Here is an 18,518-nt window from a genome sequence, read left to right as displayed (position 1 = left end):
TATTTCGGCAATGGCATTGCCACAATTGGTTTTCGGTCAACAGATTTGAGCAACAGGAATTTCGGTAATGTGATTACCGAAATTCAAAATTTTCTCTCTCCCGCTTTTTCTCTTTCTCTCTCATACTTTTGTTGAATTTCGACAACACCGTTGCCGAAATTCACTCTCTTTCCTCAATTCCCTAAATAACTTGGAATAGTACTTATACCGCAAATAAACTCCGGATTTAGTAATATTCGGCCAAAAGACTCAGAAGTTTCTCTAATAAAATCCCATTACACTACAATACAAGCAAGCAACCAAGTGTACTATTAATTTCTTTATTAAAAAAAAAAAAAGTGTACTACTAATTTTTTTTTGAAAAACATTTGAAAAAAGTGTACTATTAATTATAAAACCTTTATAATAAATACGTGAAGGTGAGTTGTTTAAATAATTAAATCAGATAAGCAAATTTTTTTTTTTTTTTAATATAGGTAAATAACGGGGAGCAAAAGGTGGGGTCGAATTAGATACAGAAGATATTATAATAGATACAAATGGTCTGTTTAGATACCACTTATTGCTGAAAACTGGAAACTGAAAATATTGTAGCAAAATAATTTTTAAATGTGTGAATAGTACCATGAGACCCAGTTTTAAAGTTGTTTTTGCTGAAAAAAGTACTTGCAGATCCCGTGAATAATGCACGGGACCCACTTTGTGTAAAACACAAACACAGGTTAGCCGTGTTTCAGCTCTATCCAAACACTCACTACTAGTACTGTAGGGTACTTGGGCCCAAAAGTGCATTATTTATTCATATGTTGGGCCTATGGCCCAAGCCGAGGACAAAGATCCGCCCGAGGATGGGATGCCTTCGTCAGAGGAAATTACACTGATGAAGAAATATTGGGGTTTTAGTCCTAAAGGCTCTGGAAAGTGTGCCGAGGACGAAAACTTCCTCAGCCGAGCTTGGCGGAGGTCATGAGAAATGGATTTACAGCAAAAATGGCTATCCCTGAAATGCACTGCAACAAATCCCCTGGCCGCATTAATGTAGAAGTGATGCCTGAACGGTGTATTTTAGCCTTACAGCTACTACTTGAAGACCGATGAGAAGGATTGATGGGACAAGTATCAACCCTAACCATCTAACATACAGGTGGACGGTTGAGGTAAAAGGAGAAGGGAGTATAAAAGGAGAGAGAAAAGAACAAGAAAGGGGATTGAAAATTGGAGAGAATAAACACTATAGCAATCCTCAATCAAACTTGTAACACTTTCTAAGAACATTGTATTAGAACTATTGTCCTCAGACTTCGTCGATGACGTTCTTTCTTCATTTCATAATAGTCCATGTTTACCTTTGTGTCATCAAGCCTATCTATAATGTTGTTTGATTGACTAAAGCCCAGTGTTTTAACTCATTACTCTACAAATTCATTGTTGTGGGCTTCTTAGGCCATATTCAGTCCACGTGCTGAGTTTTGGAAACCAAGGTCGGGTCCTTACAATTGGCGCCGTTTGTGGGGATCACTAGTGCAATAGTGAGTTAGACGCTCAAGGATGGTAGGATTAGGTCCAAATCCAGCAAAATCTATGGGCTCTCAGCATCAAAATCATTTTCGTGAACTTGAGCAAAAGAGAGATCGGGAGGGAAGTGTGTACACTATGCACACCAACAAGAGTCGGTCTCGAGGCAAAAACCATATCTCTCAGGAGGAAAATGCCAGAAACATGCAGAAGGAGATTGATCACCGAAAGAGAAGCTTACACCATGAGCGCAGAAGGTGAGCTCCCTCCAACTCTAACTATTCTTCCGACGATGCAGAAGATCAAGATTATAGGCAAAGGTCAATAACTCCCCCCAATGAATATTTCTTGTATGACGAAGATTACTGCCGTAGCCGTAGAAACAACAATTCGTCTTCGAGAGGCCTGGTGAATGATGCTATGAATAAAGCACTCAATCAAGTTTCTAAATCACCCTTCACCCGCTGGATTGAGGAAGGAAGATTTCCTCGATGGTTCACTCAACCCACTTTCACCTTGTATGATGGCAAAACGGACCCTGTTGAACACGTCAGCCATTTCAATCAAAAGATGACGGTACACTCTAAGAGCAAAGCTCTAATGTGCAAGGTTTTTCCGTCCAGTTTGGGGCCTGTGGCGATGAGGTGGTTTGATGGTTTGAGGGCATGATCCATCAATTCGTTTAAGGAACTCACCCAGACATTTGGGTCCCGTTTTATTACGTGCAGTAGGGCGCCTCGTCCTTTGGCTTCTTTGCTATCTCTATCCATGAGAGAGGGCGAAACTCTGAAAACATACTCGGACTGATATTGGGAGATGTTCAATGAGATAGAGGGCGATTTTAAGGACGTGGCTATCAGTACTTTCAAGCTCGACTTGCTTGCAGGACACGGTTTAAGGAAATCTCTGACGGGGAAACTTGTCCCCAGTATTCGTCAATTAATGGATCAGATTGACAAGTATAAGAGGATTGAGGAAAACCAGCTGCAAGATAAAGGAAAGGGCAAGGTAATCCCTCAGGAGAGAAAGGATTTCAGGTCGGAAGTTATAACAATAACAAACCTCGTCGAGATTTTGTCATACAGTCTAGACCCACAGCCCCACAAGTAGTAAACACCGTGTTTCAAGCACCGGTGCATCAAGTTTTGGAGAAGATCAAGAGTAAGCCATATTTTAAATGGCCGAACAAGATGAGTGGAGATCCTTCGAGGCATAATCAAAGCCTCCATTGCCAGTATCATCAGGACCGAGGACATACCGCTGAAGATTGTCGAACATTGTGGAACCATCCGGAACAATTGGTTAAAGAGGGGAAGCTGCAACAATTTTTGTACCAACCCAATGGACAGGGAGACCAGGCGAGGTCATAGGGCCAGGGGAGTGCTTCTTCAAGGCCACCATTAGGCACAATCAACGTTATATTTGCTGCACCTAGAAGGACTGGTTCTCAACCTGCCAGGGTGATGTTTGTGGCCAGGTTGCTAGTCGAGGACATAAACTCCGAGCCGAAGAGAGCCAAAGTAGAGATCCGACCTTCATTGAGTTTCTCGGATGAAGATAAGATCGGGACCATCCAACCACATGGTGAAGCTTTAGTGGTCAACCTTCGGATAGGGGGTATGATATGAAAAGGGTAATGGTAGATCAAGGCAGTTGTGTAGAAGTCATGTATCCTGATCTATACAAAGGATTGAACTTGAAACTTGAAGAACGCTTATGATTCGCCACCCGCTGGTTTTGATGGAAAACTTGTTGCCCCAAAAGGTCAAATTAGATTACCAGTGCAAGCCAGTTTAGAAGTGGTAGAAGTGGATTTCATAGTGGTGGATGCATACTCCCCCTACACAGCCATTGTTGCCAGACCCTGGCTTCACACCTTGGGTGCCATTTTTTCAACTCTGCATCAAAAGGTTAAGTATTTGTCAGGAGACCGAGTTGAGGAACTGGTAGGGAACCAAGTGATGGCTAGGCAATGCCTCGTGTCTGCAACTTAGCATCAGCCAATAGCTGAGTCCTCGGCCATAGTCAAAGAAGGTTTATAGCAATCAATGTCTCCAGAATTACCAATGAGGGGGTTTGCCGAGGATGCCAAATGTGAAGATTTGGAGAGATTCCCCATTGGTGATGATCCGGACAAGTTTTTTAAGGTTAGGACTCAGCTTCCATCTCGAGAGAAAGAAGAGTTGGTTATTTTTCTTAAGAATAACATCGATGTGTTTGCTTAGGATGCTTATGAGGCTCTGGGAATGGATCTGAGCTTCATTTGCCATCATCTAAACGTCAATCCATTAGTCATCCCGAGGAAACAACCACCTCGGCGTTCATCCAAGGAGCATTCGGATGATGTAAAGGACGAGGTGATGAAACTTAAGCGAGCTGGGGCTATTAAAGAGGTTTTTTACCCTGAATGGTTGGCTAACACCGTAGTGGTTAAGAAGAAGACAAAAAAGTGGCGTGTATGTGTAGATTTTACAGATTTGAACAAAGCCTGCCCAAAAGACCATTTCCCTATGCCTTGGATTGATCAATTAGTGGACGCCACTGTGGACCATCCTCGAATGAGCTTTTTGGATGCCTTTCAGGGGTATCATCAAATACTTCTAGCTCAGGACGACCAAGAGAGGACGGCTTTTGTTACTCTTGTGGGAAACTATCATTACAAAGTGATGCCTTTTGGTTTGAAGAATGTAGGGGCTACTTATCAAAGGATGATGACCAGGATGTTTGAACCACAATTGGAAAAAACTATTGAGATTTATATCGATGATATGGTGATAAAAAGCAAGGCAGAGTCCGAGCATGTTAGTGATCTCGGGAATATTTTTGATATCTTAAGGAAGCATAAACTACGACTTAACGCTTCCAAATGCTCTTTTGGTGTTGGGTCTGGCAAGTTTTTAGGATACATGGTCACGCACCGCGGAATTGAAGTCAATCCCGACTAGATTAAGGCAATCAACAATCTGCAACCACCTCGAAATGCGAAAGAGGTCCAAAAGCTTACGGGAATGATCGCCGCCCTGAACCGGTTCATCTCTCGGTCAACTGACAGGTGTAGACCTTTCTTTAAATTGTTAAATAAGTGGAAAGGGTTTGAATGGACCGATGAATGTGCCCAGGCTTTCCAGTAGTTAAAAGAATACCTTTCTCGGCCACCAATTATGTCAAGGCCTGAGACGGATGAAGTTCTTTTCGCTTACCTTGCCGTGGCCACTCATGCAGTAAGTTTAGTTTTGATTCGTGTCAATTGTGGTGTGCAAAAACCGGTCTATTACATAAGCAAGTCATTACATGAAGATGAAGTCCGATACTTACCACTTGAAAAGGCTATTTTGGCGGTCGTGCATGGCACACGTAAGCTTCCCCACTATTTCCAATCACACACTGTTGTTGTTTTGACTCAACTCCCACTTAGATCCCTACTTCGGAGTGCCGATTACACAGGGAGAATTGCGAAGTGGGGCACGATCCTAGGGGCTTTTGATATCAAGTATATGCCTCGTACTTCGGTCAAAGATCAGGTCCTCGCTGATTTGGTAGCTGAGTTTGCCGAGACCCCATCAGAAGATAAATTAGAAGAGCAAAACATGGATGAAAAGTCGGTTGGCGTAATCTCCTTGCAAGAATCTTTGTCATGGAAAGTTTACGTTGATGGTGCAGCTAACTACAGAGGATCTAGAGTGGGGCTAGTCCTGGTATCCCCAAAAAGGATCACAATCGAGAAGTCCTTGAGATTGGGATTCTTGGCTACAAATAATGAAACCGAGTACGAGGCTCTTTTAGTAGGGATGACAATGGTTTAAAAGATGGGTGGAAAGGCAGTGGAGATGTTCTCTGATTCAAGACTGGTGGTAGGCCAAGTCCAAGGGTAGTTGGAGGCAAGGGACCGCAGAATGCAGGAGTATTTGAGCCAAGTTAGACACTTGCAATTTGAATTTGAGTCTTTTGCTTTAACACAAATTCCTAGAAATAAGAATGCACATGCAGATTCTCTTGCCATACTAGCAACATCCTCGACACAGGACTTACCTCGGGTAATCCTTGTGGAAGACTTACACAGACCTTTCGGAGAAGTAAGAAATATGATTCAAGTTTATCAGGTCAGAGTGGGACCTAGCTGGATGGACCCTATTGCGCTATTCCTTAAAGAAGATGTATTGCCCGAAAATAAGTCTGAGGCTGACATGGTGCAAAGAAAAGCACCTCGGTTTTGGTTGTCCGAGGACCAAAAACTGTATAAAAGATCCTTTTTCTGGCCCGTATCTATTGTGCGTGCACCTTGAAGCAGTGGAACAGCTCCTAGAAGAATTGCACGAAGGAATATGTGGAAGCCACATGGGAGGCAGATCCCTGTCTCACAAGGCCCTCACGTAAGGCTACTGGTAGCCGAACATGCAAATTGAAGCTCAAGACTATGTGAAGAAGTGTGACCAATGTCAAAGATTTGCACCAAACATCCATCAACCTGGAGGAGTTCTTAATCCCCTTACCAGCCCTTGGCCTTTTGCTCAATAGGGCTTAGATATTGTGGGGCCTTTCCCTAAAGCAGCAGGGAATAAGAGATATTTGTTAGACGGCACAAATTATTTTACTAAATGGGTCGAAGCTGAACCCCTGTCAAACATCAAGGATGTAGATGCCAAAAATTTTGTTTGGAAGAATATCTTCACACGGTTTGGGATTCCTCACACTCTCATCTCGGATAACGGGCTACAGTTTGATAGCAAAGCTTTTGGGAGGTATTGCTGTGACCTTGGGATAAAGAATAGGTATTCCACTCCGGCCTACCCACAAGGAAATGGGCAGGCTGAGGCTGTAAACAAAGTTATAGTGAGTGGACTCAAAAAAACACTAGACGACGCAAAGGGGAAATGGGTAGAGAAATTGCCACACGTCCTTTGGACCTACCGGACTACACCTCGTAGATCCACTAGAGAGACGCCTTTTTCAATGACTATGGTGCCGAAGCGGTCATCCCTTTAGAAACCGGTTTCCCCACACTCAGAACAAGTTCTTTAGATCCAGACAGCAGAGAGAATGCGAGAGTCCAATCAGCTTATTATCAACATAAGCTCAAACAAAGATACAATGCTAACGTGAAGCTAAGACCATTGACACCTGGAGATTTGGTTCTAAGGAAAGTTATGGGCACAGCCAAGAACCCAACATGGGGAATGTTGGGACCTAACTGGGAAAGGCCCTATCGCATTACATTAGTGGCCGGGATTGGTGCTTATTACCTGGAAGATCTAGAAGAAAGGGCTGTACCATGCCCCTGGAATGTATATAACCTAAGAAGATATTATTATTAATGGAGGTTCTTTTCGCTTTATTTTGGATTTGTTATATTGCTTGTCATGTGTTCTGGACATTTATCTAAGTATCAAACTGAACCTCGGCCATGCCCGGCTCCTCGGACGACATGCCTTGGGAAAATTGATAACTTTGTTCATTATTCTAAGTATTAAACAAAACCTTAGCTATGCCTGGTTCCTCGGACCATCTACTTTGGGAAAATTAATACTTATTGGCATCTACCTAAGTATCAAACTGAACCTTGGTCATGCCTGGATCCTAAAACCACATGCCTTGAGAAAATTGATAACTTTGTTCATTATTCTAAGTATTAAATAGAACCTTAGCTATGCCTGGTTTCTCGGACCATCTGTTTTAGGAAAATTAATACTTATTGGCATCTACCTAAGTATTAAACTGAACCTTGGTCATGCCTGGATTCTCGAACCACATGCCTTAGGAAAATTGATAACTTTGTTCATTATTCTAAGTATTAAACAGAACCTTAGCTATGTCTGGTTCCTCGGACCATCTATTTTGGGAAAATTAATACTTGTTGGCATCTACCTAAGTATCAAATTGAACCTTGGTCATGCCTGGATCCTTAGACCACATACCTTGGGAAAATTGATAACTTTGTTCATTATTCTAAGTGTTAAACAAAACCTTAGCTATGCCTGGTTCCTTAGATCATCTGCTTTGGGAAAATTAATACTTATTGGCATCTACTTAAGTATCAAACTGAACCTTGGCCATGCCTGGATCCTCGGACCACATGCCTTGGGAAAATTGATAATTTTGTTCATTACTCTAAGTCTGGTTACTTACACCTCTGCTTTAAGAAAGTAAACACAACTTGACCATCACCTAAGTGACTAAGCGTGACATATTCTGGGTACAGTTATAATGGTATAAATTAGATGTCCATGAGCATCACTTAAAGCATTTGCAGGTATACCCATGTTTGTATGAAAGTGGTCTACTACTCAATTCCTTTAAGGTTATTTTTAAGTAAGTTTTAAAAAAAAAAAAAAAAAAAAATTTATGCTGGGCCGAGGTATTTAACTTAGTAGATTCAGGTTGTTTTAATATTGATCATATTTTTGTGTAAGGCATGTATTGTTACTTAGACAAATTGGTCATTCAAGTTATATTCCATCAAAATAAGCAAAATCATAAAAAGAAAATCTGCAACTTCCATTAAAGTTTAGTCCTTAACGAAGGCAAATAACTAACAAAGAAAATATACAATTATTTTTTCATCTTTATTACAAGTTTTTCTTTAACATCTTTGGGAGGCTAGGTATCTGCTACTATGGGGGGTACTTGAGCCTTATCCTTAGGATCTGCTTTTGAAGGTATAGTAAGGGTTGCCAGTACCAGCTCCATGTTTTGGGAAGTTTATTTTTCTTTGGGAAGATCCCCTGGAATAGTTGGAGCTAAACCAGCACCCTGGACTGCACCTTGGTTGGCATCTCCAGCTTTTGTAGTATCCTCGGCTTACTCCCTACCCTCAGAAGAAGTGTTAACTGTAGGAGGGGCTCTGGTTGGACTTCCTTGGGCTTCAGCTGCTTTCGAGGACGCCGGGTCGGCCTTAGAATCCGAAGAGCTCGTAGGGCATATGGTCGACGGGTAGTAGACACTTTCTGCCCTCCTGAGCACAGAAAAGGCTTCAACCCCAGCCTGGTTGAGGGCTTCTTCCCATGTCTGGGCGTAGTAAGTTCTACAAACGGCTGGGACCTCGGCCCTAAGGGTGTCCTCTGTCTCAGCCATGCCTACGTCATAGCCATGTTGCTCAACTTCATCTTTGGCTTTCTCTGCCTCCTCTCGGGCTTTCTCGGCAATAGCTCTAGCCTTCTCGACATCTTCCAATTTCTTTTTTAATGCAGCGATTTGAGTTTTGGAAGAGGTCAGGTTGTCCTCGGCGGTACACATCAACAACCTCTGACTCTTAGCTTACTTTTCTGCACTCTCCAAAGATGCCACCGCGTACTTCCTTTCCTTCTCCTCCTCCTGCAGCTTCCTCTTAAGCTCTTGGATACTCTTATCAGCAACTTGAAAAGCTTCCACCGCAGCGTTGCGCCTCCCTTCTTCTTCCATCATTTGCCTATGTTAGGAATTGGTAATCTCCTCTACCCAAAAGGAGGCCTGAACAGCCTGCCAAAGAAATCAACAAGGATTAATGGAAGAAGTTAAAAGAAAATAGACTAAGGATATAGAAAAAGAATGTACCAGGGCAAGGTATCTTTTAAGGTTTAGGAAGACCTTATGTCTCCTCAAGCCTCGTAGCTCAGCCATGTCCCCGAGAAGGAGCAAGGCTTGCTTTACCGTGTCTGCAATGTAACCACTCTTTCCTCCTTGGAAATCGCAGATAGAGGCATCGGCGAGAAGAGGTTCCCCATCCAACATTGGGGTAGGGAGCCAGGCTGGGGGCCCCATCTGAGAATCGCTTCTCTTCTTGGCTCCCTTTGGCCCCACCTTAGCTTGTTTGGGGGCCCTTTGAACTTCGTCCTCGAGGGGAGGAAGGGTTTGTTTAGTTCCCATCATCCCCTTTCCCTTTGCATCTCTTTTTCTCTTCAACTTTGCTACTTGAGAGGGTAGGGCGGGTGAATGAGTGGGAATCCTAGTCTGGGAGGGAGTAGGAAGCTTGGCCTGGGCAGCCTTCCCAGGCCCATCCCTCCTAGGCTGTGACTCTATCAAGTCAAGCAAGGTAGACTTGGGTTTGCGTTGTATCCACATCTCGTCAATTAAGGGTGAGAACGGAGGGCCAAGATCAGGATTTGAAGCTTCCGGGGACAATTCTAGATTGAAGACTTTGAACTCGTCCTCGGAATCAGCTACCTCTACCACTTCCTCTCCTTCTATATTGGGGGGGTAAGATGAAGTGGCCGCACTAGTTGTCTATTGTAGTGATGAGGCCCCCTATTGTAGGTATACCTTCAGGAATGGGGGTTGTAACTTCTTTGATTTCTACTTTTGGACCAAGAAGAAGGAAACTAGGAGCAGCTACACTTATCTGATGTAGGCGGGGATCTTTGGCCCTTATAACGCACTTTGGAGCCTGGAAGCTGGACGAGATCAGCGTGTATCCAAGGATCAAGTGAGCCACTCATAATTGGCCGTCTGAGTTTACAAATACCTCGGCTTTAAGGATTTTGTCTAGGCTATCCTTGTTGACCAGGTTGAAGTTCGGTTTAGCAGCACGTCTGTTTGCAAATCCATCAGTGAAACAAAATGTTGTCAGAAATAAGGATACCATGAATCAAAGAAAGGACTTGTACATAAAGACCCAAGTCTAAGTACCCCACCTGGTTCTCCTTCTCTCGTCGGGCAAGGGAGACCATTACTCCACTCCCTTGGCAAGATCAGGAAATCTTTATTTAGCCCTTTGTTGGATTCGAGGAGGCACTAAATGAGCCTAACCTCAGGATACCTTGATTTCAAGTAATATCCCTGTCCCTTTAGGTGGTGAAGGTTATAGACCCAATTTACATCATGATGGGTTAGACCTAAACCCATTTTTTCGTTGAGGGCATCCAAGGAGCCTAGGATCCTAAACATATTAGGAGCACATTGAGTGGGGACTAACCTATGAGCTCTAAGGTAGTCTCTAGTGACTCCACCCATGGGGATTTTCATCCCTCTTTCTATGAATGCTATCATTGGGATCACTACCTCCCCGACCTGCCTATCCTCGTGCCATTGACTCTCATCACAGTATCTAATTCCTACTCCTGGAAGGATGTTATAACGAGCCCTAAAGCTTTCTATCCCTTCCTTAGAATCTACTAAATTCTTAAATCTACCCATTTCCAAGAAAGGCTGGGAAAAACTAAAGAGATTGAAAACGAAAGAACATGAAGAAAAGAGAAGGATGTAGAAACTTAAAGAGCAAAAGTTTAAGAAGACTTACGAAGAGAGCAAAGGTGTCCTCGGATGGGTCCTTAGTATTTTTAAAGGCTTAGGAAGGTTGAAAAGGTGTGTAGGTTCAACGTATGAGTGCTAGAATGAAATGAATGCTAAAGTAAGGGAAAAAGTTGATTTAATTGGTATTTATACCAATGAGAGCAGAGAGCGGGAAAATTCCTGCTCAATTCCCAACGAAGCCCTCAGCCTTACGATTCGCATCATGCCGTAGAACGTGGGGGACAAAGAGCCGTCAGAATTTATTAATGACGTGCCTTAAATGCCGTAGTGTCAAGAACGCGTTTTGGGCAAACAAAAAGGCGTCTTCATAAGCAGAAGAGGAACGAAATGGGCGCGGAGCTAATCTGGAGTTATCAAAATCCTCTTTTCTTCCCGAGGAGACAGAAAGGGGAATCTCGAGGGGCTATTGTAGGGTCCTTGGGCCTAAAAGTGCATTATTTATTCATATGTTGGGCCTATGGCCTAAGCCGAGGACAAAGATCCGCCCGAGGATGAGATGTCTTCGTCAGAGGAAATTACACTGATGAAGAAATATTGGGGTTTTAGTCTTAAAGGCTCTGGAAAGTGTGCCGAGGATGAAAACTTCCTCGGCCAAGCTTGGCGGAGGTCCTAAGAAATGGATTTACAACAAAAATGGCTATCCCTAAAATTTGTTTAAGGTGGACGAGCAATGCAGAGATATGAGATAAGGATGAACCCCAAAATATCTATGGAGACAGCTGCTGCCTCCACATTAAATGCATTGCAGCTAATCCCCTGGCCGCATTAATGTAGAAGTGATGCTTGAGCAGTGTATTTCAGCCTTACAGCTACTACTTGAAGACTGATGAGAAGGACTGATGGGACAAGTATCAACCCTAACCATCTAGCATACAGGTGGACGGTTGAGGTAAAGGGAGAAGGGAGTATAAAAGGGGAGAGAAAAGAACAAGAAAGGGGATCGGAAATTGGAGAGAATAAACACTGTAGCAATCCTCAATCAAACTTGTAACACTTTCTAAGAACATTGTATTAGAACTATTGTCCTCGGACTTCGCCGAGAACATTCTTTCTGCATTTCATAATAGTCCATGTCTACCTTTGTGTCATCAAGCCTATCTATAATGCTGTTTGATTAACTAAAGTCCAATGTTTTAACCCATTCCTCTACAAATTCATTGTTGTGGGCTTCTTGGGCCATATTCAGTCCATGTGCTGAGTTTTGGAAATCAAGGTCGGGTCCTTACAACTACTCAACAAGAATCCTGTGAGTTATGCAATTAACATATCTAATGAGTAATGTGATTAACATATATGCTAATGCTTTTTAAGAACTGCCATAAAATGGAATGAATGAAATCAGTGGTGGAGCTAAAGGACCAATAGTAAAATTATACACACAAACAAAGCGGATTATCTTAATGATTTTAATGTACTTAATGAACCACATAATGGAAGCATGTCATGTGCTACTGCTAATAGGTAGCTTGCATTTATTTATTTCTATTATAATTCAATACCTAACAATCTCTTAAAAAAAAAACAATAGGCAGGGGAGTGGATTTGAACAATGGTTATCCTTATAAAGAAGACCAAGTAATGCCATTGGGTTACAAAACTCTTAGTTAAGTGATGTGACCTAAACATAATGCACAATATCTGGCTTTTAATTAATTGACAAAGTTTTTCTTCAAATCATGTTTAAGGAATTTCATTCACTAGGGGGCATTGTGGCCCCTAGGCTTTTAAAACTTTCCCTCCCCCTCCTATAATTGAAATTACTAACGTTCCAAGTAATTTTCAATACAACTCTGAGAATATGTTATAAAAAATTGGAGGTTTTTAACCACGGTTTTCAGTTTTTAAGATTTATTCTAGGATTATATATATTGAAAATAAATTAAAATGTATATGATTGGAATATGGTTAATTAGAAGTCAATAATTGGTCAAGAGCTTTGTAACTTTTTTTTTTGTTGTTGAGGAAAAATAGAGCTTTGTAACTTAGTGTTACAGACTTACAGTCTACCATATTTTAATAGATGAAGTAGTTCGGTCCATTCCAGTTTGGTCCCTTTTATCTAGTTTGATCCTCTTCAGTGTAGTTCAGTCTTCTTCAGTCCACTCAGGCCAATTTTGGTCCAGTTCAATCTACTCTATCCCAGTTTGGTCTAATAAGGTCGATTTTGGTCCATTTAGTTCTCTTCGGTTCATTATGTCCCTTTGATCCAGTTCGGTCTAATTCGGTCCTTTTCGGTCCAATTCGATCTAGTTTGTCCAATTCAGTCTTTTGGGACGGGGACTATAGTTTTTGAAAATAAGAGATCAAAATTCAAATGGAAGAAGTGCTGAGTTTGAGAGTTTGGGTTTTTTTTTATTTTTTTTTATTTTTTATTATTATTATATATTTTTTAACTCTTTTATTTATTTATTTTTATTTTCTTTAATAAATGAAATATAATTTTTATCTATTACTGTATATATATTTTTTTGATGTGAAGGAAAGCAATATAACTATTATAGAAACCAGGATAATAAACTATTATAAAAACCAGAAGCTACTAAAATGGAGGCTTTTAACCACAGTTTCAAATTTTAAACTATTTTTAAGATTTATTGAAGGAATATAGTGAAAATAAATAAAGATATAGATGAGTGTAATATGGTTAAGTAGAAGTCAATTGGTTAAGAGCTTTGTAAAGTAGTGTTATGGTCTACTATCTTCTATTAGATGAACTCATTCGGTCTATTTTGGTCTAATTTGGTCATATTAGGTATACTTTGGTCCAGTTCAGTCCTCTTTAGTCTAATTCGGTCTAATCATGTCCTCTTTAGTCCATTTGGTCTTTTGGGAGGGGACCAAATTTAAAAAAAATAAGAGATCAAATTGAGGAAGTGCTGAGCTTGAGAGTTTGGAGTTTATTTTATTTTATTTTATTTCTTTAAGAAATTCATCAACTTTACTGCCCCACGAGTGGAAAGATACACTAGAATTAAACCTACTACATAGAACCTCCATTTTAAATGAGTTTGAAAATCAAGCCTCCACGAGATGCAAAGAATGGAGCAAACACCAAGGACTCAACCACCATGAGCTTGATGAGAATATTGAGTGAAGGACCAAAGTAACCTTGATTGGATTTCCAATTTATGTCACCTATGAGTCACAGTTACTAACACATACAATCATAACATAGAAAAATAAAAACCCTTAAAACTTCATCAAAATAAAAAATTTATCCCTAAAAAAAAAAAAAGCCAAAAACTGATGTTTTGGTAAGATCGGTAGGATCCCATATGATACTACCATTTTTACAATCTTAGTGTGATTCTAAACGTTTTGGTGAGGTGGGATGGAAAAATCTTGTGATCCTACAATCCAAATCGCAATTTTGACAACCATGATCACAATTACTAATACTTACAACTTCATTTAATACTTTTTTTTAATTGAACGTCAATTTTGACATATCTACCTTTGTATTGGATTTTATTCTAATATCATCCATTATTACAAAATTTTTGTAAGATCAATTCTATGTCATCAATCAAACATTTTTATAGTATAGAATTATACCTAAAAAATAAGTTCATGAATCGAATAGTAAATAATATCCAATTAGTACAGAATTTGACATATATATTAAGAATATAAAAATAATGAGTAATCCAATAGTTATATTTTAAAAATATATAATCATGTTAATTTCTTTTAGTGAGAGCCAACTTTTTATTTATTTATTTTTGAAGTCTAGTGAGAGCCAAGTTGGTAGCTAAACTGGTTTACTAGGCGTAAAACGACAGACCGTCTATTAGGCGCAAAGCCCAAAAGAAAACGGATGCAGTGAGGCATCTTCGAACTTTACCCCAAATCTCAAACCCTGCCAAAACCCTAGCACTCCTTCACCAGTAACAGAGAAAAGGAAAAGCAGAAGAAGAAGAAAGAAGAAAATGGGAAAGGTTCCACCATCACTCCGTTCGGCAATTGCAACAACTCTCATGAAAAAGCAATCCTCTTCACTCATTCCCAAAGAGTCCACAACCACAACCCCACCTCACAATCCCCAACACTTTCCCAGAAAACCAACCACCAGGAAAACCAAATCCCACGACTCTCCTCAAACCCAAACCCAAATCCAAACCCTTTTCAAATCCCCAAACCTCTCCGACGCCAAAAAGCTCTTCAACTCAATTATTTCCACCAACCCCAAATTCCCACTTGACCTCCGTTTCCACAACTCTCTCCTTCAATCCTACTCTTCAATCTCCACCGTCCAAGACTCCATCTCTCTCCTCAACCACATGATCAAATCACACCCTTCTTTCTCTCCCGACCGATCCACCTTCCACATATTACTCTCCCAATCCTGCAAAGCACCTGATCCCTCCCTCTCCTCTGTCCACCAAACCCTCAATCTCATGCTCAACCACGGCTTCGCACCCGATAAGGTCACTGCTGATATTGCCATTCGCTCGCTCTGTTCGGCCGGTCGCGTAGACCAAGCTGTCGAATTGGTAAAAGAATTTTCATCAAAACACTCTGTTCCGGATACTTATACTTATAATTTTATTATTAAGCATCTATGCAAGGCTAGGTCTTTGAGTTTGATTGACGATTTTATTGAAGAAATGCGAGATAATTTTGATTTGAAGCCTGATCTTGTTACTTATACAATATTGATTGATAATGTGTGTAATATGAAGAATCTCCGCGAGGCCACGAGGTTGGTCAAAGTGCTTAAGAAGGAAGGGTTTAAGCCTGATTGTTTTGTTTATAATACTATTATGAAGGGTTATTGTATGTTGAGTAACGGGAGTGAGGCAATTGGGGTTTATAATGAAATGAAGGAGGAGGGTGTGGAACCTGATTTGGTTACATACAATACTTTGATTTTTGGGTTATCGAAGTCTGGACGGGTTAAAGAAGCTAAGAAGATTTTAAGGGTTATGACGGAAAAGGGTCATTTCCCGGACACTGTTACTTACACTTCGTTGATGAATGGGTTGTGTCGAGAAGGGGATGCGTTGGGTGCGTTGGCGTTGTTGGAGGAGATGGAAGTGAGGGGGTGTAGTCCGAATTCGTGTACTTATAGTACGTTGCTTCATGGATTGTGTAAGGCAAGACTGTTAGAGAAAGCGAAGGAGCTGTATGGGGTAATGAAAGCGGGGGATATGAAGCTTGAGACTGCAGCTTATGCTACCTTTGTGAGGGCACTTTGTAGGGAAGGGAGGATAGCAGAGGCTTATGAAGTATTTGATTATGCAGTTGAGAGTAAGAGTTTAACGGATGTTGCCGCTTACTCAACGTTGGAAAGTACACTTAAGTGGGTGAAGAAAGCTAAAGAACAAGGCAATATTATCTAACTGGTATGTTTTTCAATTATAGACAAATGAGTTGATCTAGAGATTGAATGGTGTTTGAGAGAAGTGTGCAATGTGCATATTACCTCCTTTAAATCTAGGTGTTCTGAGTGAATAAAAGCTTGAATGCCATCTCTTTATGTTTAGACATGATTTTGCACTCTTTTTCCCTGAGTATGTGGCCTTTCGAATTAAAGTTTAACTAGAAACACCTATCTATGTTGATGCTTAAATGTTGCTATTTCCACACCTTTAGTCATGATAACTACCTGGTTTTTGGCTATTTGTACATCCATGTATGACTAGGTTTGTTTATAAAGCTGTTGCATATGTTCCTTTTCCTAAAAGCCTTAAACATAATGACATTTTCTGGCAACCTAACCAAAATCAAAATGACATGTCATTTATGAAAATAAAAATGATTTCATGAATCATGATTATGCTTGACATATGTCCACATGAACTTATTGCGTCTCTAATTAATATACACATTGCTCTGATTTTGTCTGTATTCTTATCAAATTTTGTTTGATCATGCTTCTCTGTTCAACTTTGGAAATAACATGACATGCGTCTTTCTATGCATCACTTATAGATGTATGGCTATTTTATCATTTGTCTAGCTATACAAATAGAGCTGTTGCCTGCTTTTAGAATCTCCCTTTCCCTTGGGACTAAAACTTCTTATCAAAAAAAAGAAAGAAAAAGAGTTGCATGTTTCTCTTTCTGGATGGTGCTTACAGAAGTGACATCCCCTGACTTCCTGATGTAGGTTCTGTTGTTGTTTTGAGTTGACAATGAACGCTTCTTGTCCAGAGAGAAGATTGCATGCATATATTATACTAGAGCATTCCTTCAGGCACTCTGCATCAGAGCCCAACTCCTCTTTTGAGAATCATCTTGGTGGTAATATAAAGCCCTGATTGGAAGGTCCCAAACTTGAAGCTGTTGTCCAGGATATCTATAATACCATCCCTGCACGGCAAAAGGCCCGTGGCATTTTAGCTGAATGAATTAAGAGGGCAGTATATGAATGAATTGAGAGAGAAATATTGCCACCTCAGGCAGGTAGAGCCAGGAGTACTATCAGATCACATAATTTTATTTTTTGGTATTAGTCTACCACCTCACTCGTCGGACATTCTAATGGTATTTTTATCTTTTGGCATTAGTCTACCATACTCCCGGCTCATTAGTTGATTAGCTAATCTGAGATCATACTGTGCTCATCACTAGGTACATGATTTTTCTGTGGTAAAAGATCATCTGCTCATGTAATAGTCATCTTTTTGTATCTGCTATGATGTATTCATTTCAATTCAAAGGGGGAACTGCTTTTTGGTATGGACATGTTTTCTGTATGGCTTGCAATAATCATGCTCTGCTGTATCATAATCTTTTTGAACTTGCCCTCTCCCTCCTAAAATTAATTAATATTCTAAGAGCAATGTTTCCTCTTCTCACATAAATGGTGAGTTTGATATTAGTGAGCTTTATAGCTATGTAAGAGGAAGTACTGAAGTAGTGTTCAAAATGCAATAGAAATTGGCCAAAACCTGATCTACGAGGAAGGAAGATATAAGACATTTTAGTTATTCATTTGGACCCTGACTTTTTCATTTAACCTGTTCTCTTATTTGCTATTTGTATATAAGGAAAATTCATGTACTTTTGATCTCCTTTTTGGTCATGAAAAGTAGGAACAATATTGTCGATATCTGTTTTGGTTATGCATGTATCTAGACCATATTATTAACAATTTGATGTCAATACCTTAATGTTTAGTTCAAACTTATTTTCCCAAAAACACAAATTGAGGGCAAATACATTTTGACTAATGGCTAAAAGATAAATTGGAAGAAAATAAAAAGATAAATACGTAAAATAGACATTGAAACAATTTTTTTGTAAATAAAAATATTATTATAAGAAAGTGGTGTCACGGTCTCTAGTCAAAGTGTCAAACTATTACATTTTTTGGTTCATGAGACACTCATATCCTACTTCTCAAAAAAAAAAAAAAAAAAAAAAAAAAGTTTCATATCCCACATTTAATCGATAGTTTTAACTTATGACTACTGCAACATTCACTGCTTCCACATTCAAACAATGATTTATTTTAAATAGAATATTACACAATGAATCTGGATTAAGAAACTTAAGGGGGTGTTTAGTATTGTATTTTAAACAACATTTTCAGTCTACAAACAACGTTACCAAACGACTTCTTGATTATTCACTTATATATTTTTTTGCGTCAAAACTATCCTCACTACTTTCAAAAAAGATAATATTGCTTGTTCATTTGAGAATAGATTATTTAGTTTGTAACTGAAAACATTTTGCTAAAAATACTGTAGATAAAAGTAAAAGTTAGCTAAACAGTACAGTGAAACTTATAAGTAGTACCAAAAGTGCAATAGGACCCATGAATAGTAGCAA

The 18,518-nt window shown here is 40.0% G+C and overlaps 1 protein-coding gene across 2 annotated transcripts; it reads left to right on the top strand.

Moving 5' to 3' along the window:
* The first annotated feature begins 14,544 nt into the window (after window positions 1-14,544).
* LOC115949656 (pentatricopeptide repeat-containing protein At2g17670) lies at window positions 14,545-17,684 on the top strand. 2 transcript variants are annotated; one of them, XM_031066947.1, is made up of 2 exons: window positions 14,545-16,082; window positions 16,893-17,684. In XM_031066947.1, exon 1 carries the CDS (start codon window positions 14,667-14,669, stop codon window positions 16,077-16,079), a length of 1,413 nt encoding a protein of 470 aa, XP_030922807.1. In that variant the 5' UTR covers window positions 14,545-14,666; the 3' UTR covers window positions 16,080-16,082; window positions 16,893-17,684. The 2 variants fall into 2 exon arrangements, with proteins under 2 accessions (XP_030922807.1, XP_030922806.1); XM_031066946.1 differs by having other exon boundaries at window positions 16,849-17,684.
* Window positions 17,685-18,518: the final 834 nt, after the last annotated feature.

The sequence above is a fragment of the Quercus lobata genome, chromosome 6 (genome assembly GCF_001633185.2).
Source record: "Quercus lobata isolate SW786 chromosome 6, ValleyOak3.0 Primary Assembly, whole genome shotgun sequence".
Lineage (NCBI taxonomy): Eukaryota > Viridiplantae > Streptophyta > Magnoliopsida > Fagales > Fagaceae > Quercus > Quercus lobata.
Note: the sequence above shows the minus strand (reverse complement) of the source record. Positions and strands in the feature narration are given on the sequence as shown.